The sequence below is a fragment of the Mixophyes fleayi genome, chromosome 5 (genome assembly GCF_038048845.1).
Source record: "Mixophyes fleayi isolate aMixFle1 chromosome 5, aMixFle1.hap1, whole genome shotgun sequence".
NCBI classification, from domain to species: domain Eukaryota; kingdom Metazoa; phylum Chordata; class Amphibia; order Anura; family Limnodynastidae; genus Mixophyes; species Mixophyes fleayi.
This window is the reverse complement of record NC_134406.1, coordinates 53,071,742-53,094,541: the sequence shown is the minus strand read 5'-3', so window position 1 is coordinate 53,094,541 and position 22,800 is coordinate 53,071,742. Positions and strand designations below refer to the sequence as shown.

At 39.9% G+C, this 22,800-nt stretch overlaps 1 protein-coding gene across 3 annotated transcripts in view; it reads left to right on the top strand.

Annotated features, from left to right (window-relative positions):
- ABCB5 (ATP binding cassette subfamily B member 5) overlaps positions 1-19,341 on the top strand; it is a 141,641-nt gene extending 122,300 nt beyond the window's left edge. For 2 of the 3 annotated variants that reach the window (XM_075212201.1, XM_075212204.1), the window contains exons 22-28: positions 6,125-6,225; positions 6,850-6,990; positions 10,207-10,363; positions 10,491-10,688; positions 11,876-12,082; positions 15,800-15,946; positions 18,124-19,332. In XM_075212201.1, the coding sequence (XP_075068302.1) occupies positions 6,125-6,225; positions 6,850-6,990; positions 10,207-10,363; positions 10,491-10,688; positions 11,876-12,082; positions 15,800-15,946; positions 18,124-18,321 (1,149 nt within the window). In that variant the 3' untranslated portion in view covers positions 18,322-19,332. Of the gene's footprint in view, positions 1-6,124; positions 6,226-6,849; positions 6,991-10,206; positions 10,364-10,490; positions 10,689-11,875; positions 12,083-15,799; positions 15,947-18,123 lie in introns of all 3 variants that reach the window. The other variant, XM_075212203.1, reaches the window with a different exon arrangement.
- Positions 19,342-22,800: the final 3,459 nt, after the last annotated feature.

Genomic DNA, 22,800 nt, shown 5'->3' with positions numbered 1-22,800 from the left:
CATACCCTGGGGAGAGTCCGAGTGGTATAAGCCATGCATCAATCACATCTCTCAGTTTGCGTAACAAATTGTCAGCCGTATGCCTGTTAGTGAAGCCGGTGATACAAAGAGTGGCCTGCCTGTGACAAATGTTACGTAGTGGTGTACATGCTGCTGCTGTTCCTGCTGGTGAAGGTGAATGACCAACCCAGTGGGCTGTCACAGTCATATAGTCTTTGGTTTGGCCACTTCCACTTGTCCACATATCTGTGGTTAAGTGAACAGTGGGCAGAATGGCATTTTTCAGCGCAATCTCTACATTTTTACACACTTTTTGGTATAGTTGTGGAATAGCTTTACGGGAGAAATGGTGTCGCGATGGAATTCTGTAACGCGGACACAAAACCTCAATTAACTGTGAAAAACCAGCTGCGTTTATGGTGGAGATTGGACGCAGATCTAACACTAACATTGCAGCCATGGCGTCTGTGATTCGCTTGGCGACTGGGTGACTGCTGTCATATTTGCTTCCCCTCGCAAAGGATTGTTTCACAGTTAATTGCTGAAATGTAGGACTGCTCATTTTATTCACCTGCCTCTGGGATGACGATTCACCCCCAGCAGCAGCAACAGCAGCAGCAGGACTAACGCTTTCTTCAGAGGAATCAATAATAGTGCCGGAGTCATCCAGCCTTAAGTGGGATGCCGGGCTAACTCCGAGCGCTACTGAGGATATTGATGAGGATGGTGTGGTGGGTGTATTTTGTGGCCGTCGGTATGTCGGTGAGCGGAGGGTCTTAGCTGATGAGGGAGTGCTTGTATTCTTTTGGGAAGAACTTTCAGCTTTTCCCAACACTTTGCCATGAACTCTCGTTAAATGGCGTAACATAGACGAGGTTCCAAGATGGTTAAGGTCCCTCCCTCGACTGACTGTGGCTTCACATACACTACAAATGGCTATACAATTGTTGTCTGGATTTGGGTAGAAATAATTCCACACATAAGAAGTGGATTTTTTTGTTTTATGCCCAGGCATGACAATGGCCTTTTTCTTGTCACGTGCCAGAACTGCTGCCACTGGTGCAGGACTTACACAAACAACCTCATCCTCATCAACATCCTCATTAGCGCCCTCGTCGCCTACACAAATCTCCCCCTCATCCTCTTCTAATTCCAAAGTGGCATCCTCAATTTGGGTATCACCGGCTACACTCGGGCTATTAAGGCACACATCAGCAGAATGCTCACGATTAGACATCCCACTGTTGGATGGACTCTCCACAGGGATTGTTGTCATTTGTGAATCAGAGCAAATATTCTCCTGTAATGCCTCACTGGTATCTTGCAGCTCAGCTTTGACGCGTAACAGTAGTTGTGCACCAATTGTAGGCTGGGTAACTTTTTGGGATCTGCCACTAATAGCCAAAGGTGAAGGCCTCATTCTCTCTTTGCCACTGCGTGTGTAGAATGGCATGCTTGCAATTTTTTTTTTATCGTCACTTAACTTTTGCTCAGTTACACTTCGTTTTCGCTTCAATACAGTAAATTTTTTTTTGGTTTTTGTTTTTTGCACTAATTTGAAAACACTCTGTTGTTTGACATCGCCTTGGCCAGATGACGTACTGGGAACACTAACATCAGGACTGGTGACAGAACCTGGTTGCTCATTTAGATCATATGTGGACTGCTTTGAATCCATTGCGTAGATACTGCTGACAGATATGACTTTTGACAGCCAGAAATATTAATGCACAATTAGGGAGGACACCCCAAAAACACTGAGGAGTGCTAAAATTTATTGAGTAGATACTGCTGACAGATATGACTTTTGACAGCCAGAAATATTAATGCACAATTAGAGAGGACACCCCAAAAACACTGAGGAGTGCTAACATTTATTGAGTAGATACTGCTGACAGATATGACTTTTGACAGCCAGAAATATTAATGCACAATTAGAGAGGACACCCCAAAAACACTGAGGAGTGCTAACATTTATTGAGTAGATACTGCTGACAGATATGACTTTTGACAGCCAGAAATATTAATGCACAATTAGGGAGGACACCCCAAAAACACAGAGGAGTGCTAAAATTTATTGAGTAGATACTGCTGACAGATATGACTTTTGACAGCCAGAAATATTAATGCACAATTAGAGAGGACACCCCAAAAACACTGAGGAGTGCTAAAATTTATTGAGTAGATACTGCTGACAGATATGACTTTTGACAGCCAGAAATATTAATGCACAATTAGAGAGGACACCCCAAAAACACTGAGGAGTGCTAACATTTATTGAGTAGATACTGCTGACAGATATGACTTTTGACAGCCAGAAATATTAATGCACAATTAGAGAGGACACCCCAAAAACACTGAGGAGTGCTAACATTTATTGAGTAGATACTGCTGACAGATATGACTTTTGACAGCCAGAAATATTAATGCACAATTAGAGAGGACACCCCAAAAACACTGAGGAGTGCTAACATTTATTGAGTAGATACTGCTGACAGATATGACTTTTGACAGCCAGAAATATTAATGCACAATTAGGGAGGACACCCCAAAAACACAGAGGAGTGCTAAAATTTATTGAGTAGATACTGCTGACAGATATGACTTTTGACAGCCAGAAATATTAATGCACAATTAGAGAGGACACCCCAAAAACACTGAGGAGTGCTAAAATTTATTGAGTAGATACTGCTGACAGATATGACTTTTGACAGCCAGAAATATTAATGCACAATTAGAGAGGACACCCCAAAAACACTGAGGAGTGCTAACATTTATTGAGTAGATACTGCTGACAGATATGACTTTTGACAGCCAGAAATATTAATGCACAATTAGGGAGGACACCCCAAAAACACAGAGGAGTGCTAAAATTTATTGAGTAGATACTGCTGACAGATATGACTTTTGACAGCCAGAAATATTAATGCACAATTAGAGAGGACACCCCAAAAACACTGAGGAGTGCTAACATTTATTGAGTAGATACTGCTGACAGATATGACTTTTGACAGCCAGAAATATTAATGCACAATTAGAGAGGACACCCCAAAAACACTGAGGAGTGCTTAAAATTATTGAGTAGATACTGCTGACAGATATGACTTTTGACAGCCAGAAATATTAATGCACAATTAGAGAGGACACCCCAAAAACACTGAGGAGTGCTAACATTTATTGAGTAGATACTGCTGACAGATATGACTTTTGACAGCCAGAAATATTAATGCACAATTATGGGGGACAACCCAAAAGCGCTGGGGAGTGCCAAATATGAAGAAAAAATAATAAACCTCTATCCTCCTCTCTGCACTAGCGATTTTGGTTAGAGCAATTGCAAGAACAATATTGTATTCTTTCTCTGTCCCTGCTCTAATTAGCCTATGACTACACCCTGCTCTCTCCCTCTGTCAAATGGCGATGGATTGCTGTGGAGGCGTGTATTTATAAAGTTGAAGTATCGCGAGAACCGAGTCCCGAGATCCGACGACGTCACAATGACGTTCGGCCTCGATTTGGATTCGGAATTGGCGGGAGAGTACCGAGCTGCTCAGCTCGGTACTCGGATACCCAAAGTTCGGGTGGGTTCGGTTCTCGGAGAACCGGACCCGCCCATCTCTAGTTCTTCTGCTCTGTCTTTACTGCATTAGCCTGCTTGGAGCTTCTGAAGTTTTGGTATTTTTTGTTTATTGTTCAGTAATGTTTTACTCTGTATAGTCTACTGTTTGTGCAGTGTACAGCACTGCGGAACTCTTGTGGTGCCTAACAAATAAAGGATAATAATAATAATATCATCTCAATATGTATATATTCTCAAGTCAATCATATCATTTGCAATAATGTTCCTTTTAAAGCTGACCAATGCAGAAATTAAATAGCTAAAAGCTTTGAAAATCTACTGGTCCGTGCAACAACTCACTGTGGATTTTTTTAATGAGTTCAGTTTTCACACTTTAATTTCTATTTCATATCTAACACATTGTTAAACTTCATATAATAACTGTATTGTTTTTCTAGCAGTACAAATAGTTCATTTTAGGATGTACCTGCTGTACATTGCCATAAGTGAGTTAGTTAATGGTAACCTGGGGGTAAATGTATCAAAGTGCGAGTTTGCCAGCGTGTTTAAATCGCGGCAAATCGCGGGTGTTTACCTGCGAGTTTTGAAAAAAAAACATGAAATGTATCAAGCTGCGATTTTGACACTCATGTTCAAAATCGCTGGTCATCTCTGGCGATTTTGTGCGATGTAAACACTCCCGAGTATAGCTAACTCTCCTGTGTTTGGCAAACTCTGCTGTGTTGTAACAGTGAGTTGTAAACACATCACTGTTACACTGACCTGTCATACAGCTGCTGGAGCTGCGGCAGCTGTCAAAATGGTAAAGAACAGATAACAGTTGAAAAAAAAAAGAAAGCCTGAGGTCCCCCACTATTCATGCTTAACCCTAGTGCTGCCTGACTAGTGCTGGTCCCGTGAAAATCGGGGAAAAATTTTGCGTAGGGTCCCCCCGATTTTCACTTTACCAGCACTAGGCAAACCAGCCAAGGTTGGCGGCACTATAGCAGGGGGACACGCGGCAGGGGTCCCCCTGCCATAATGACTAACCAACCCTAGACTGTTCAGCGCTGGGCTGGATTCCCTAGGGAGTGGGGTCCGCCGAAAAAAACGAGCGGTCCCCCCCCCTAGAAAGAACCAGCCCAGTGCTGATAGCACTAGGGCTCTTCCTACTACCCCTGGTCTGTGGGTAGTAAGGTAATACGGCGAAAAAGTATGAAAAAAATAAACGGACGCCATTTTGTTTTGTGGGACTACAAGTCCCAGCCAGCCAGGTTGCCAAAAACAGTGTGGCCATGCTGGTGCTTGTATAACTACAAGCACCAGCATACCCAAGGCAGCCAGGGCATGTTGGCACTTGGAGAACCACAAGTGCCAACATGCCCTGACATCCCTGGCTTGCTGGGACCTGTAGTACCACAAAAAAAAGTTTAATAAATAACAACACCCTTGTAAATACCACACATATTTATTAAAAATAAAAACCCCACAATAAATACACTAACCACCCTCATTAAAATCACATCTTTTTATTAAAAATAAAAACACCCCAAATACTCACCAAAGATGTCTTCTTTCTTCTTCCAATAGTCTGTGCTTGCCCCAGTCCCAGCAAATTATACTTCCAAAAATGATGGCTTGTCCAATATCTTCATTGCTTCGGCCAGGAGGGCCCCATATTTGTAAGATCCCAAATCTTTGTTCTTGATTGTAGAAAAATAAAAAAAGTCTTTACCCGACGCAAACACCTCCTAATAGGTAGGAGGTCCTAAACGCAATGAACGTACGTTCATTGTGTAAGCTATAACTACAGTATTATGTGATTTTCCCACGCTAGTGGGGGAATCACCTAATACTGTACCTAGAGCTTACGCAAGTAACGTAGCTCATTGCGCATGCGCAACGCTACTTGCGTAAGCTGTAATTACTAAAAAATCAGAGGGACCCCACGCAAAATTTTTCCCCGATTTTCACGGGACCAGCACTAGTCAGGCAGCACTAGGGTTAAGCTTTTTTTTTTCAACTTTTATCTGTTCTTTACCATTTTAACACTACCAGGGCAGTGTAACAGTGATGTGTTTGTACAACACGCTGCTATCAAGCAGCGTGTTGTATCTGGTGTGTTTTGAAGCAAACTCTCCTGAGTTTGCTAACTCGCAGCTTCATACATTTGAGAGCTGTATAGCTGCAGTGGCAAACAGTCGGGAGTTTGATCTCTGGCGATTTTGCAAGTAGCGATTTTGACAGAAGCAGAACTCTGGCGATTTTGCATGAAATCTCAGCTTCATACATTGGCGAGTTTCAACTCTCCCGAGAAAATCGCTGGAGTTGCAAAATCGCACTTTGATACATTTACCCCCTGGTGCGCCTAAATTTGGATATCCTTGCAACATGTACCAATAGCAGTCATTAAAGTTTACTAGTTTCCTAAGCACAACTAAAGCAGCCATATTTTTTTTAGCTGAAACATTTGTCATTGATGTTCGTTACCGAAGTGCTTCAATGATGTCACAGGTATGTATTGTAGCATATAATAATTTTCTTCTTTTCTCAACAAATTAATAGGTTGCAACGGAAGCAGTGGATAACATTCGAACAGTTGTATCATTAACTAGAGAGCGAACTTTTGAAGAAATGTATGCAGAGCGCTTACTGAAACCCTACAGGTCAGAAATATATATTTAATTAATAATTATTCATACTATAATGAAATAGGTCTCATATGTATTATTAACTAGGCGTTTTAGCAATAAAACTTCTCACTGGAAGGGGTTACAATAAAGTTGGATATAAAATCGGAAATTCCACCACTGGCTACTTGACTTAGAAGCCAAACAAACAATTAATAGATTAATTTATATCATGGACTGGCCATGTGCAGTGAATTCTGTGCATTGATGGGTTGAGGTAATAACAGTTACCTCATCTTATACTATAATACTTATTAATATTATTATTATTATTATTATTATCTTGCATATTGACCATCACCACCTGTTACATCTGGATGTTTATGTATCTATGTCTCATGTAGTTATTTCCATCGCTATAGGATATTTTAGCGCTTTGTAAAATAGAAGGAGCTCACTAAGGGGAAATTAGCAGTTATTAATGTATATTTATACAGTGGGTGCCATGTCACATAGTTATTGCACATATAAGTTTCATTGCATTATACCAGCTGGTGAACAGGGATAATACCATGATAAATCAGTTATTTGTCATTGAAATGCCCCCCTTTGTTCCCTTAATAGTAATTTACAATGTATTCTTAAATTGATATATTTTAGGAACGCTCAGCGCAAGGCTATGATATACGGCATCTGTTTCGCATTCAGTCAGTCGTTCTTACATTTTACCTATGCTGCATGTTACCGCTTTGGGGGTTTTCTGATTGAAATAGAAAGGATGAAAGCAGAGGACGTATTTCTGTAAGTATAATATTATTATATACCTGTCTTTCATTACCCAAGTTCTGTTCTCCATACCTTAACTACCTGATCAACAAACCATGAGCGAACACATTGGTGTGACTACACAGGCACAGGTATTCATGCACGGCATTAATGAGCATGCACAGGTATTCATGAGCGGCACTAATGAGCATGCACAGGTATTCATGCACGGCACTAATGAGCATGCACAGGTATTCATGAGCGGCACTAATGAGCATGCACAGGTATTCATGCACTGCACTAATGAGCATGCACAGGTATTCATGAGCGGCACTAATGAGAAACATATTTTGTATATGTTCAGTAAGTAAAGTAGGTCATTACTAGGCATATGAAAGGGAGAGGTGGATGAGAGAAGTCACATATGATAACAGGTCAGCTTCCATTTACCCAGGCAACAGCTTTATACGAACCATCTTTAAAACAGGTAAATGAAAAGTCTACAAGACTTTTTTCAAGGGCTAAAGGTTTCAAAATTGCCTGCTAGATACTTTCTAGCAGAGTGCTTCTAGGGCTTGCTTTTCCTCCTCCATCTTTGAGGGCCAGACATATGCAATCTCATGTCTATAGCCAGACCCCCGGTTGGAACTGAGCAGCATCATAGGTTTTTAGCATTATCCAGTTCAAACGACTTGCATCAGCCAGATGATGGAGATTTCATGGGGAAGGTAAATATTAGGCATATTGCGCTAGAGACTAGAGGGTCTATTTAGGAAGACCCACTGTTGAGGTAGATTTTTGATCGCTGCTGATCTCAGTGACTGAAAGTCTATTTTTAGCCAATTTACCATAAAAATGGCCCAAGGGCAGCTGGGCAGATGACCATGTTATCAAAGAAACATAATGAAATACCTTGTAAAATAAGACAGCTCTACAAATGAATACAAATCTCTCCCTCACATTCAATTAAATAAAACTTTTACTGCATATTCTAGGTCACAGAAACATTAGTGCCAAATGTGAGAACAGTCATGGAGGCCATTTTACTGAAGCCAAAGTTCATTAATACTTAAGACTGCAGAATAAGGTCCTGATTCATCAAGACTCGCAGTCTGAGTGCAACCCGCACGTATATTGGCTTTTGTGAACGGCTGAATTCATAAAAGTCTGTGTTCCACTACTGACTACATAGCACACGTACGTCTGAGTACGTTAGGCATTTATATTGCCTGCTTGTTATAAGTGCGTCCATTGATGCTTTGCAGGGAAGCTCTTAGGAGCTGATTTTGCATAATCTACCAGGGTTTTGATTTTATTTGAATCCCGCAATGTATTATGAAAGACCCTTGATGTAGGTGACCAACAAACATAGTCAGTGGGTGTGTAGGGTGTATTTATATCATTCAAAATAATGCTAACACTTATGTCTGTGTTTTATTTACATGTTCCTTTGGGACACTACAGGTCTCAGCATGGGCTTGCAGCCATGGGTCTGCTGGTGCTTGTAGTACTACATGCGCCTGCATGCCCATACACTTATTGGCAGCCTGGCCATGCTGGGAACTGTAGTGCACCAGAGACAAAATACTTTGATGCATTATACTATTAATATTACCCAACACCCATCGCCCAGGGGGTGGGAAAAGCCATAGATCTTTCTACACAGGGGTGGTGGTTGGAGGACCACATGGGAATGCTGCCCAATGCTGACTACTCTGGGGCTGGTTGTCATTATGGCAGAGGGACCCCATGCCGCAGGATTCCCTGCTGTAGTGCCACCAGCCCAGGTGGGCAAACTCTAGTGCTGGGAATAGTGAAATCGGGGTGAACCCACGTTGTCTTTTGCTGTTCCTGTCTAGCCTGGCAGCACTAGAGTTGGATAAGCTGTTTCTGGGCTGTTCACCGTTTTTTTTAAATGATTTTTTACTCTATTGTCTGTACAAATGTAGTGATTTATGGCAATATCCCATATGATGGAAATGGCAGAATGGCTTTGAGTCCATAATAGTGTGTGTGGAATGCAAATAATTTCCTCGGTCATTACAGTAGTAGGGGTTGATGTCATCAATAGTTTTAGCCTTGCTACTCTCATCACAAACTTCTTATCTTGTCTGGGAGTTAATATCCAATACAAAGGGACAAATGTATAATAGATATTAGCTTACCTTCAACATGATCCTTTTTTATGGTACAAAATGTACATGAATACATATTTTCATTTATTTAAAAAAAAAACCACCAATTTATAGAACTGTTTTTTTTTAATATAAATAAACAGAAAAAAATGGGTTGAAAAAATCTCACCTATAGTAATATTTTTCTAGCATTTCGACATTCTTCAAAAATGTTTTTTATCATCACTAGGACTCAGGACTTAGAATAGCTCTATAGCTACAAGGGATCATAAAAGTAAGCAACTTTGAGGTGCGTAGGGCTTGATTCGGAGGTGTCTTGGCACACCAGCACTGTACAGTGTCTACAGCAAAACGTCCCTTCCTGTTCCATTTGTTCCTCGAACTCATAGGCTGTATTAAGTGTCCTTCACGTACGACAGGGCTGCATTCACGGACGTCTGTCCTGGTTCTGGGCGTGTGCAGAGTGGTTTTGCATATGATACGCTCAAAATCAGCAGATACGTGATGAATCAGGCCCTATGGGGCATATTCAATTGTCCGCGGTTTCCGCTGCGGAAAAACTATTACCGGTATTATGGTAATAGTAAGCCGGATTTCAGCTCACAGCTCACTGAGCCGTAAGCTAAAATTCAGCAAGAAAAGTACCGTAATACTGGTATTTACACGCACTATTACCGTAATGACGGGAGCGTTAATTTTGGCTGCAACTCCAACAATTGATTATGCCCCTATGAGTTATTATTTTTTAAAACAGTTTGGAAGAGGGGGTTTCTATAAGATATTTACGCTTTCTAAACCACACAACTGTCATGATTTTAGTGTTGGGGGGGTTTCTGGGCAACTGAAAAGCCTCCCCAAAAGGCACCTCTGCCCTAGACCTTCAAATATTTAGGCATAATTTCCTTGTAAGGACCTATACAGTTGTATAATCAGTACCAGTAGTCTGTGCTTTTGCCTTCACACATTGCTTGATTACACTATGTAACACTGTAACAGTATTTCACATATGTTATCACAGGGGCAAAATGTACATATAAGGATGAGCATGGTGAGACACGTGCATGAAAAGTTGTACATTCTGGGTATCTAGTTATTGACTTTATGATTTACTTTACAGTGTGTTTTCCTTACTGACATACGGAGCTATAACTGTAGGACAGAGTTTATCCTTTGCTCCTGATTACGCCAAAGCAAAATCTGCAGCTTCCCACCTGTTTCAGTTGTTCAGTAGTGAACCAGCAATAGACAGCTACAGCCTGCAGGGACAGAAACCAGTAAGTGAGCATTACGTTACACCACCAATGTGTACATATAATGACATGTGATTTACATGTATCTATTTATTTTAATTGTAAAAATTGTCTTGGGGTATAAAATCAGTTTTTTTTGTATTTAAACTAGGAAAAGTTTCAAGGAAATTTGGAATTGCGTCAAGTTTCCTTCAATTACCCATCGCGGCCGGATGTTCCTGTGCTACAAGAGTTATCTGTCAGAATATCCAGTGGGCAGACTGTGGCTTTTGTGGGCAGCAGCGGATGTGGCAAAAGCACCTCTGTCCAGCTCCTGCAGAGGTTCTATGATCCCCACCAGGGGGCAGTGGTAAGATCTGGGATTTACAAAATACTTGGTGAAACACAAATAGTAAATAGTCATTATGAAACGATACAGGGCATAGCATTAAACAGAAAATAAAACCACCTTGGTTAAGTGGGCTATATTTTTTTAAACCCATGAATAAAACAAATTGTTTTTTCTTTAATGCTCTATTGAGTCACTTAATTACAAAAAAAAAACCCTGTAAAAAGTTAGCTATTATTTTATCTGCCACCAGTAATGATTTAGCTATACCTTGCTATATATTTTGTATAACCGCACATTAGATGATGCTATTGTGATTCATAATGGAGAATGAGGAATAAGTTAGATCCTATTATAAATAAACTTGCTACATTTTAGAATCAATTGGATTCTTGTTTTTAGTGTTTCTGATCTCCAGAAAAGTCATCCTTTCAATCAGAAGAGGCAGTCACCTTCATACAGTGGAGTAGGTTAAATTAAACCACCTGAAGCGCCTTTCTTCACATATTGACCCCAAAATAGGGCTTTAGTGTGTAGTCCCCACAACCAGGATCCCAGTTTTTACTAGTGGACAAAGTAGGAGGATCATTAAGGAGATTTGATTGAGGTGACCAAGCCTTCGTGGGCAGTTAAACTCTGTCCAGGCTGGAAATGTGTACAGAATGCAGCATCTGATAGGACAGGAGCTGTGGACATCCAATCAGCTTCTACATTCACTACAAACCTCCCATCCTATCAGACTGAATCTCTCCCCTTGCTGTGATTGGCAGCTGTGATCATTTGACAGTGGGTGAAAGATGGCTGAATCATTACATGTGGAACATTATTGAAAAATAGATAGTTGTCCAAAAGAGTGTATTATTTTATACACTGCATAGCTGCATACACAAGTGAGTATCACTATAGAATTTACCCACACTTATTGAAGGACTGATTCAGAACCAGCACTATGGTTGCTGAACAATCTGGGTTACTATCCAAGATACTGCAATGTTCTGTGCCCTAGCGGCACTACCATTTGCCGTAAATTGGACACAAATACCTTTAAACAGCTATTCACCAATGCCACAGGGTGACATCAACTCTATATGAATAAAAGAGGAAAATGGTTATGTAAATGTATCAAATGGAAAAAAGTGTATTTCTCTGTCTAATACTGCTCACTAGCAGTCCAGCAAGCTCTGAATGTTTCACCTTTCTTATTTCAGTTGTACGATAGCGTTGATGCTAAATGCTTAAACGTTCAGTGGCTCCGATCTCAGATAGGAATCGTGTCACAGGAGCCAATGCTGTTTGACTGCAGCGTTGCTGAGAATATCGCCTATGGAGACAACTCCCGCCAGGTGTCAATGGAGGAAATACAGCAGGCTGCAAAAGCAGCCAATATTCACTCTTTTATAGAAAATCTGCCAGAGGTAAATACCTAGGATGAGAAATGAGTAAAATTTTCAGAATTGTTCTGCAGAATATTCCACATTTTACATTTTTCTCTTGCGAAATTTGTCCTGTGTCCTACCAGGAGATAAAGCCACACTACAGGGCAGAATGACTTAACCATTGTTGTCTCAGCTCTATTTATAGACTATAAATTCCTCAAAATGTGGAATTTGGAAACTCAGAATGGCATTTGGTGGAATAGTAAAGCCAATTCAAATGGTCTGAGCCATTAAGGGGAGCAAGGCGAAAAAAGGAGTCAATTTAATCCTGGACAAACCATGTTACAATGCAAGGGGTGAAAACTAGTTTATTATTTTGCTTCCAAGTTAAATACTGGCTGCTTTTTTATCTAGCACACAAATACTTAAAGCTTTATTTTTACACTTAAATTCAAAGTTGATCTAGGACATGTCCTATCCCAAATATATATCTGTCCCCACAATATAAATTTATGTCACCCTCCGATGCAACATGGTTGTGCCCAGATGCAAAGTTACTCCTTTTTTATGCTTTGCTCTCCTTAATGACTTAAGACTGTATTGGTGACATTTCACACCTGAGAAACTACTGTTCTGCTATGAAACTCAATTTGCTAAATGTGGCCTCAGTTTCACATCTTTGGCCAATGCTGATGTGATGAGACCTTGAAAAGATTTTTGGAATATGTTTGATTAATCTATAGTATGACTGCAGTAGCGATGATGCGATGATTAAGACTTGCCCTGTTAGTTTTGCTTTTGGGTAAATAGCTTTCATTTTGCTGCTGTGAACTAATGCACGTTTATTACATGCAGGAGAAATGATGATGGGTATAGGCTAGAGAGGTTCACTGATCCCCATATTTTGGTTTTGGTTTTGAATCTGGATTAACTTTGTGTTTTGGTTTTGGCAAACCCGCCCTCACGTGTTTTGGTTTTGAATCCCTATCTTTTTTCTAAAATCCCTATTTATTTTTGCTAAAATCACATAATTTGGCTCTTTCTTTGTTCCTACATTATTATTAACATCAATAACATTAATTTCCAGTCACTTCCAGTCAATTTTTGTCAAGTGATAAGAACACTGCTAGCCCCCTGTATCTGTATGAGCAATGGCACTGGAGACTGGAGAGTGACAAGAACACTGCTACCCCTGTTTCTGTGTGAACAATGGCGCGGGATCTCCTGGGGAGGGAGGGAGGTACTTATAGAATCCAAAACCTGTGAGATCCGACAACGCAACAATGACGTTTTGCCTCAATTCAGATCCGAGGATGCGTGAAAGTACCGAGCCGGCTTGCGCGCCTACTCGCATCCCCTAAGTTCGGGTGGGTTCGGTTTTCAGAAAACCGAGACCGAGCATCTCTAGTATAGGCGAACAAACTTTCATTGCTTTGTTTTGAACATTTAAGTTTGTTGAATCATTTGTTAAAATCTTTTAGTTTGTCTGAACCATTGAACCAGTGATGTTTGAACCAGAAAGTTTGACATTTTTGTGTTTCCTCTTTCAAACTATACACAGGTGTACACAGAAGTGTATACCTGTGAGTCTGCAGGCTTTGCAAAAAAAAAAAAAAAGCTTTCGGAACAGTATTAATTAGTTTTAGACTCTCGAATCAGCCAAAATTATGAAAATGACTAAATCGTTTTGCTCATCGGTAGCAATGTGATATTCAGTACAAGTGCACAGCAATGGTGCAATCATTAAGAAGGGTAAACAGATCCATATTTACTGTATAAGTATACTGCATCTCACTTGTAAGACACTTATATACAACACTTATATAGAAAATCTATATATAATATAGTCTACATATTTTCAATGTTAATAATATTACAATGAGTAAAATTGAATATAAACTCAGATATTGTTTTTACATTTACTATGTTGTTATTTAATATCAGTGTTTCTTATTTATATATAGTCATAATGTATCATAAGTCAATAGGGATATTTGTTTAGCAACATATACCAACTTTCTAGTGTAGTTTTACTAAGTCACATGTGCCTTTATGAGAACCTTCTTACACACCTACTAAATCACATGTGCCTCTATGAGTACCTTCTTACACACCTACTAAATCACATGTGCCTCTATGAGTACCTTCTTACACACCTACTAAATCACATGTACCTCTATGAATACCTTCTTACACACCTACTAAATCACATGTACCTCTATGAATACCTTCTTACACACCTACTAAATCACATGTGCCTCTATGAGTACCTTCTTACACACCTACTAAATCACATGTACCTCTATGAGTACCTTCTTACACACCTACTAAATCACATGTGCCTCTATGAGTACCTTATGCACCTACTAAATCACATGTGACTCTATGAGTACCTTCTTGCACACCTACTAAATCACATGTACCTCTATGAGTACCTTCTTACACACCTACTAAATCACATGTGCCTCTATGAGTACCTTCTTACACACCTACTAAATCACATGTGCCTCTATGAGTACCTTCTTACACACCTACTAAATCACATGTGCCTCTGAGTACCTTCTTGCACACCTACTAAATCACATGTGCCTCTGAGTACCTTCTTACACACCTACTAAATCACATGTGCCTCTATGAGTACCTTCTTACACACCTACTAAATCACATGTGCCTCTATGAGTACCTTCTTTCACACCTACTAAATCACATGTGCCTCTGAGTACCTTCTTGCACACCTACTAAATCACATGTGCCTCTATGAGTACCTTCTTACACACCTACTAAATCACATGTGCCTCTATGAGTACCTTCTTACACACCTACTAAATCACATGTGCCTCTGAGTACCTTCTTACACACCTACTAAATCACATGTGCCTCTGAGTACCTTCTTACACACCTACTAAATCACATGTACCTCTATGAGTACCTTCTTACACACCTACTAAATCACATGTGCCTCTATGAGTACCTTCTTACACACCTACTAAATCACATGTGCCTCTATGAGTACCTTCTTACACACCTACTAAATCACATGTGCCTCTATGAGTACCTTCTTATACACCTACTAAATCACATGTGCCTCTATGAGTACCTTCTTACACACCTACTAAATCACATGTGCCTCTATGAGTACCTTCTTACACACCTACTAAATCACATGTGCCTCTGAGTACCTTCTTACACACCTACTAAATCACATGTACCTCTATGAGTACCTTCTTACACACCTACTAAATCACATGTGCCTCTATGAGTACCTTCTTACACACCTACAAAATCACATGTGCCTCTGAGTACCTTCTTGCACACCTGCTAAATCACATGTGCCTCTGAGTACCTTCTTGCACACCTACTAAATCACATGTGCCTCTGAGTACCTTCTTACACACCTACTAAATCCTTTTGTCAACCAACTATCACCAAGGCCAAGATTTACAAGGTCAATTTCCTCTACTTTCCGTCCTCTACACCTAGGATTCCCAGTTTCCTGAAACCAACAAACGGATTAGCGATGTGTCATTACCTTGTCTTTCCCTTCTAAAGATGTTGTAAAACCTGCCTCATATTCTTTATTTAGCTGCTCTTGGAGTCTGAAATCTATGAAAACAATTATTCCAGTGTAAAGATAGAAGAATGTCTTTATAGGAGCAGAAGCAAGCACTGGATAAAACCTATATGTGATCTGACTATACATGTAACCTTATTGTCCCATTGAAACAAAGCTTCTGATGTATGTTATTAATTCTCCAGAAATATAACACTCCGGTTGGTGGGAAAGGAACTCAGCTGTCTGGAGGTCAGAAGCAGAGAGTTGCCATTGCCCGGGCACTTATCCGTTCTCCAAAACTATTACTGCTCGATGAGGCCACCTCAGCATTAGACAATGAAAGTGAAAAGGTGAGAACAGAACTTCATAATTAGAATTTTACTTATTTTGTCATTTATCTTTTCACAAATAATGGGGGAATACAGTTCTCCACGATGTGCCGCGAGCATAACTGCGATGTTTGACTGAGCGCATCTGCGGTTACTAAGGTACCCCAAAATAGAGGGTTTTTTTCTGCACACCTCTATGGGGGCACAAGGCAAAATCAGCCATGTTGCATGGTCGTGGAGTGCCCCCGCTACTGTACCAGGGGCGCATCACGGCACACCGTACAAAATTGAATACTCCCATTAAATGTGCTTTCTGATTGGCTGAATGCTGTTGACTCATATGGGCACATTTCTGAAAACTGGTGCTCAAGAAAATGTAGTTTTACCCCACAGCAATTTTCTAAGTTTTAGGCTTCTTCTCCTTCTAATCCTGCAAAGTCCAATGTATCAGGAATCTGAATTCTAGGAAAATAAGCAAGTTAATGATTTCCAGTGGTAAATAATACGTTTCGGGAAAACCTGGACATGTGAGACAACTGCAGATGAATTATTGTGAGCGCTAAATATAATCAACATATATCTTCATTTTTACTGACAACAAACAGCAAATACAGTAGCTGACACATTCATACCTCTTTCAGAGCATCATTTCTATTGGCATCCTACAGGTTATGTATGATCATCATCATCATCTATTTATATAGCGCCACTAATTCTGCAGTGCTGCACAGTCCCTGCCCAATTGGAGCTTACAGTCTAAATATCCTAACACACACACAGACAGGCAGAGAGAGAGACTAGGGTCAATTTTGATAGTAGCCAATTAATCTACCAGTATGTTTTTGGAGTATGGGAGGAAACTGGAGCACCCAGAGGGAACCCACATAAACACAGGGAGAACATACAAGCTCCACACAGTATGATGCATGATGCATCTAAATTCCCAGAATTCAAGATGTTATGGGACTGAGGTAGAGTTGGACGTAATTTACACCAAAAGAGTATTTGTAAATTACAAAAGCCATCTAAAATACGTGATTTACTTTGTATGTAGAGCTGCACATTTCCTAATATATGTGAGAATGTGCACAGTACGCAAAAAAATACCTTAAGTATGATACACTTATGTTGCAGGATGGGGCCAAAATAGTTAATTAAATCACTGTTAAAAAGAGACGACAAGGCCAAACCAGTCCCAGTGCTGCAAGCGTAGGGTGGAATTGACAAAATCTGGGAAGCATGGGGTCCCCCTAAAATCCAGCACTAGACTATGCCAGTCTGGGCTGGGTGGCACTATAGCAGGAAAACCCTCAGCACATCAAACAATGAGAAATTCCCCAATTGTAAATATAACTGCAAAGCCGCTAAGAGCTTATTTGCATCAGGGCTCTTAACAGAGCTGGTTTTGCGGAGTCTATTAATGTTTTTTTGCTTTCAAATAACCCAAGTGGGTCAATGAGGATGGTGTGGGGGAGATTTGTTTTTTTTTATATATGTGTGTGTGTTTACTTTCTCTGGTCCACTACAGGTCCTAGTGGACCCTGAATGCCAGGGAATGCTGGCACATGTGGTTCCCCAAGTGCCAGCATGCTCTGGCAGCCATGGGTATGCTGGCTCTTGTAGCACTACAAGCGCCAGCATGCGCAAACAGTTAAAGGAAGCCTGGGTATGTTGGGGCCTGTAGCACACCACATACAAATGAAAAATTAATTCTTGTCTGTGATGATGATGATCAGCACAGATCTTACACTGGGGGGAAGTAGCAACAACATATACACCTCCTAGAGGCGGCTGCTTCCTTCTCAACATAGTACGCACGCCCTTGCTGTTCTCGAACTAAGCCAGCCCGCCCCCCTCCTCCATCGTTCTGACTCTCTACATGTAGGTGTACAATGTAGAGATATGTCTCAGTCTGTTTGCAGAATAATCCTTTTTACTGTACAGGCACAGTAAAGAAAAGTGCATTTTGCGCTTATGTTTTGGAATTATGTCTGACTCTACATGAGCCCCTGAATGTACAATTACCCTGTCTAAGGAGAAGGAAAAGAGGAAGTCTTGTGCTTACAGAAATAAAAGCTTACTTTACATTCAGAGCTTCATCTCAAATATCTCTAGGCTTCTTGTATATACTCACTAACGTAATCTTACAATAAGCAGAAATGATTTGCTCACTACAATATAATTTCTATCATATTCAGGTTGTACAACAAGCACTAGATGAAGCGAGGAAAGGAAGGACCTGCATCATGATTGCACACAGACTGTCCACAGTTCAGAATGCGGACCTTATTGTCGTCATGAAGAACGGGAGGATAATAGAACATGGAACTCATCAACAACTTCTAGCAAAGAAAGGGGCATATTTTGATCTTGTAAATGCACAAACTATAACGTAAATGTAAAAAAACAAAAAAGCCTGGATAAAAGTCAGCTGGATACTCTATTGTTGCGAGTGCACTGTAGTGGTCTTGAGAAGAGAGACTGTTGCTGTGTAAAGCAACGCAAAGAATAGAACATATGCACAGGTATGTGTGTATGCGTCAGGTGTTAAGGTGAGGTGTAGAAAGTGCTACAAAGCACAAGGTGTGTCTAAGGTCACCAGTGTGAGTGTTGAGGCCTAACTGATGCTCAACACTGACAAATGCCTCTTGTCCTCCTTCTTACCTGTCAATAAACACTGTACTTGTGTGTAGACCTCAAATGACGTAAGATACCATCTAAAAGTTGTGTATTACATAAGAATTGCTGGCGGAGTGGTATTTCATAATCTATATAGCACTGGTTGCTGTAACTAGTGCTAGGTACACTCCAAGAGATAATCAAATATTAGCTTGCACAAAGGTGAATAAATCGCATATAACCCATAATTCATAAAATAAAGTTCTGTTGGCTGTTAGTGGTGTTTAACATATCACATGGCACTGCGCCTGTAAATGTATTTTATTTTGGTTGCTGCTGAGAGTATGCATTTTAATGCATTTTTTTTTTTAGCAATTAGAGTTATCAAATTTTTCAGCTGTGCGCAAACTTTCTGTGATCTAACCGAAATCTGTCAAATTCCACATCTTGTTAAGTTGTTTCACTTCTCTATATATATGAATTATGTTCTGGTATAAAAAAAAACACCACTTGAGAATGCAAATGTAATGTGTTACACTTTACACAACATTCCTATCAATTACCACAGCTGAACCTTTATCAAGTGAATTTTTTACTAATGAAAACTGTTAACCCTAAAAATATAGTTTAAATATTTTGCCCCTTTGCACCAATTACTGATCAAAAATTGTTGCTATATTTAATATAAATAACACTGTAATCGTTAATTGTCTTTAAATGTGCACAAAGCCCATTCTTTCTTTTTTCCCTTGTATTTGACAAATTAAAATTTTGATCTATATTAATAATTTTGTTTTTGTGATGTTACTTTGCTTCTATAAAGATGTTACTGGATTTTGTTGCAGAGCATAACAGTCAATAGAGAGCTATATTTTTGTATTTATCCCATAAAGCACATATCTCTGACCAAAGCTTTCCTATCACTCTATTTATGTGTGATAAAATAATCAAAATACAACAACTTGGCCTACTGACAAACTTACATAATATTCTGTGGTATAATGTCATTGGAGTTACTGGCAGTTTGGACAAACTAGAAAATAAGAGATAATATATAAGTATGTGTAGTGGATGACGACACCATGGGCTAGATTTACTAAACTGCGGGTTTGAAAAAGTGGGGATGTTGCCTATAGCAACCAATTAGATTCTAGCTGTCATTTATTAAGTGCATTCTACAAAATGATAGCTAGAATCTGATTGGTTGCCATAGGCAACATCTCCACTTTTTCAAACCCACAGCTTAGTAAATATACCCCCATGTGTCCATGTTTCTGATTAGTGTTTGTGAATGGTGAGCAGTGTTACTACAAGGCAGCTCAGTTAACTACATATATATATATATATATATATATATATATATATATATATATATATTCATAGATGGGCAAGATTCTTCAAACCTTTCTGCAGAATATTGACCTCAATCTGTATTTGGGACCAGAATTTAGCACGTTTCACTGGCAGAACTTTGCCTTAAGTGTTCTGCGCAAGATTCTCCTATAATTTTTATTCGCCCAGACTGACACCCCATTCGCATAACAGAACAGGATGAATGTGGAATGCGGACGTTACAAACACAGGGCCTCAAGCAGAGTTAGACACAAGTCCATTTGCGTAGCGTAAAATACGAATGTCACTACTGCGCACAACAAAACCTTGTGCTTGAGTCTGTATGCAGTGTCAGTCTCACCTTGTGTATACGTCTCTTTATGTTTATAGAGGCAGGTCGGGGGAGGCAAGGGGCGTTTCAGCGTAGTTTAAGTGCAATAAGGGTGTGTTTAAGTAAATGCATCTAATGTAGACCTGGACACAGACACAGATAGGCCTGTCAGGAAACGTGTCTTTCACGGGTGTTCTACCCCGGGTGTAAGATTCCAACTGATAATGATGACGATCTGCTGAGATGTGTCCCAATCAGCATACTATGTAGAATGTCTTTTTATATTGCAATTGTACTGTGCAGGTGATCAATACTGAAAATAGGGCATCATCTCCAGGCATAAAACTATAAAACCTTTGACTTTTCCTGGAAATTAAGGAGAATTGGCAATTATGCACTAAGGGGGAAATAAACTGAATCAAGGCAAAACGTCATCATTGCATTGTCGGATCTCGCGGGTTTTGGATGCCATAAGTACCTCCCTCCCCAGGAGATCCAGCGCCATTACTCACACAGAAACAGGGGTAGCAGTGCTCTTGTCACTCTCCATTCTCCAGTGGCATTGCTCAGTGCCATTGCTCACACAGAAACAGGGATAGCAGTGTTCTTGTCACTCTCCAGTGCCATTTCTCAGCGCCATTGCTCATACAGAAACAAGAGGGGTAGAAGTGTTCTTGTCAATTGACAAAAAATGACTGGAAATGAATGTTATTGAGGTTAATAATAATGTAGGAACAAAAAAAGCCAAATTATGTGACTTTAGCAAAAAAAAAATAGGGACTTTAGAAAAAAATAGGGATCCAATGCTAAATCCAAAATCAAAACACGCGAGGGCGGTTTTGTTAAAACCAAAACCAAAATATGAAGTTAATCGAGATCCAAAACCAAAACCATGGGGATCAGTGAACATCTCTAGACAGAAGAGGATAATATAGAGTTTGTTTACTTTCATTGTTTAGCCCAGACCCCTTGTCCTGTCTTTGATTAACTCTTCCACTTGGCGACATTTAAGAATAAATTCATCTAACACACAATCAATAATCTAAATTACGAAGGAAAAATAAATGCACATTTTAGCACACGTATGTGAACAAAAATACAATAAACTTACACAGCCTGATTATCAGTGGGCACAAAGAGATAGAGGAACGCAAATGTTCTCATATCTTATACGTTCAAGTCCAAGTTCACAGAGGCCGATCCTAATCACACTCCCAACTTGCCAAGCCGCACCATACTAGAGAGAAATACTGTTTAGCTACATAAAATTACAATGCAAGGTTGTGTGTTAGACTTGATATTTCATTGATTGCATATCATTACCATCACTTATTTATATAGCGCCATCAAGTCTACAGCAATGTACAGAGAATATTTGTCATTCACATTAGTTCCTGTGCTTTTGGAGCTTGCAGTCTAAATTCCCTAACACACACAGTAATTTTGTCAGCAATAAACTTATAAGTATGTTTTTGGAGTGTGGGAGGAAATAACGGGGAGCATGGGCCAAGTGGTTTTCCGTTATCAAATTCCAAACTCCACACAGATAATGCCATGGTCAGGAATCAAACTCATGACCTTGGTGCTGGGAGGCAGGAGTGCTAACCACTAAGCCACTGTTCTGGCCAGAGTTTGGTAGTATCCATCATATTGTGAGATAGGCTGCTTTTATACCATTATTGGGGCATTACTGGGGCATTACTGGGGCATTACTGGGGCAGCACAGTGGCCTAGTGGCTAGCACTTCTGCCTCACAGCACTGGGGTCATGAGTTCAATTCCCGACCATGGCCTTATCTGTGTGGAGTTTGTATGTTCCCCCTGTGTTTGCGTGGGTTTCCTCCGGGTACTCCGGTTTAATCCCACACTCCAAAAACATACTGATAGGTTAATTGACTGCTATCTAAATTGACCCTAGCCTCTCTCTGTGTGTCTGTGTGTGTGTGTGTGTGTGTCAATATTAGGGAATTTAGACTGTAAGCTCCAATGGGGCAGGAACTGATGTGAATGAGTTCTCTGTACAGCGCTGCAGAATTAGTGGCTCTATATAAATAAATGATGATTATTAAACAAATCTAATATTATTGTAACTATAAATTGTGCAACAAGACTCCTTTACATTTAGTTACCTTGCACATGCTTTTTATAATCGTATCCCAAGCTCATCCAGCCATTAAACCCCTCTCTTATCTTCTACCACTTTGCAATAAAAGTGCCACATTGGCTTGTTCCCATTTATAGCTGTAAATGCTTTGGTAAAGCTGGGTTGCTGGTGTTTATATGATTCTACTGCCATCTGGTGGGAAAAACATGAAACTGCTACCAAGCCTCTATAAATAGATATCTTTTTGCTGAAAAAGAATATGGGAAAATAGGGAAAGTTGATAACGAAAATAGACAAGCACAGAGGGAAATCTTTTTTTTTCTTTAAGAGTAATGGTGATTTTCTCTTCCATTGTTTTACTCTCTTTATCGAGTACTCCAGAGCATATGGCTTATACCTCTTAACCCTGGTTGTTGTGTCAAAATAAAATCAGCTGCACTAGTTTGGACTCCTCTAAACAGCACAATTACAAAAATGATATATATACATA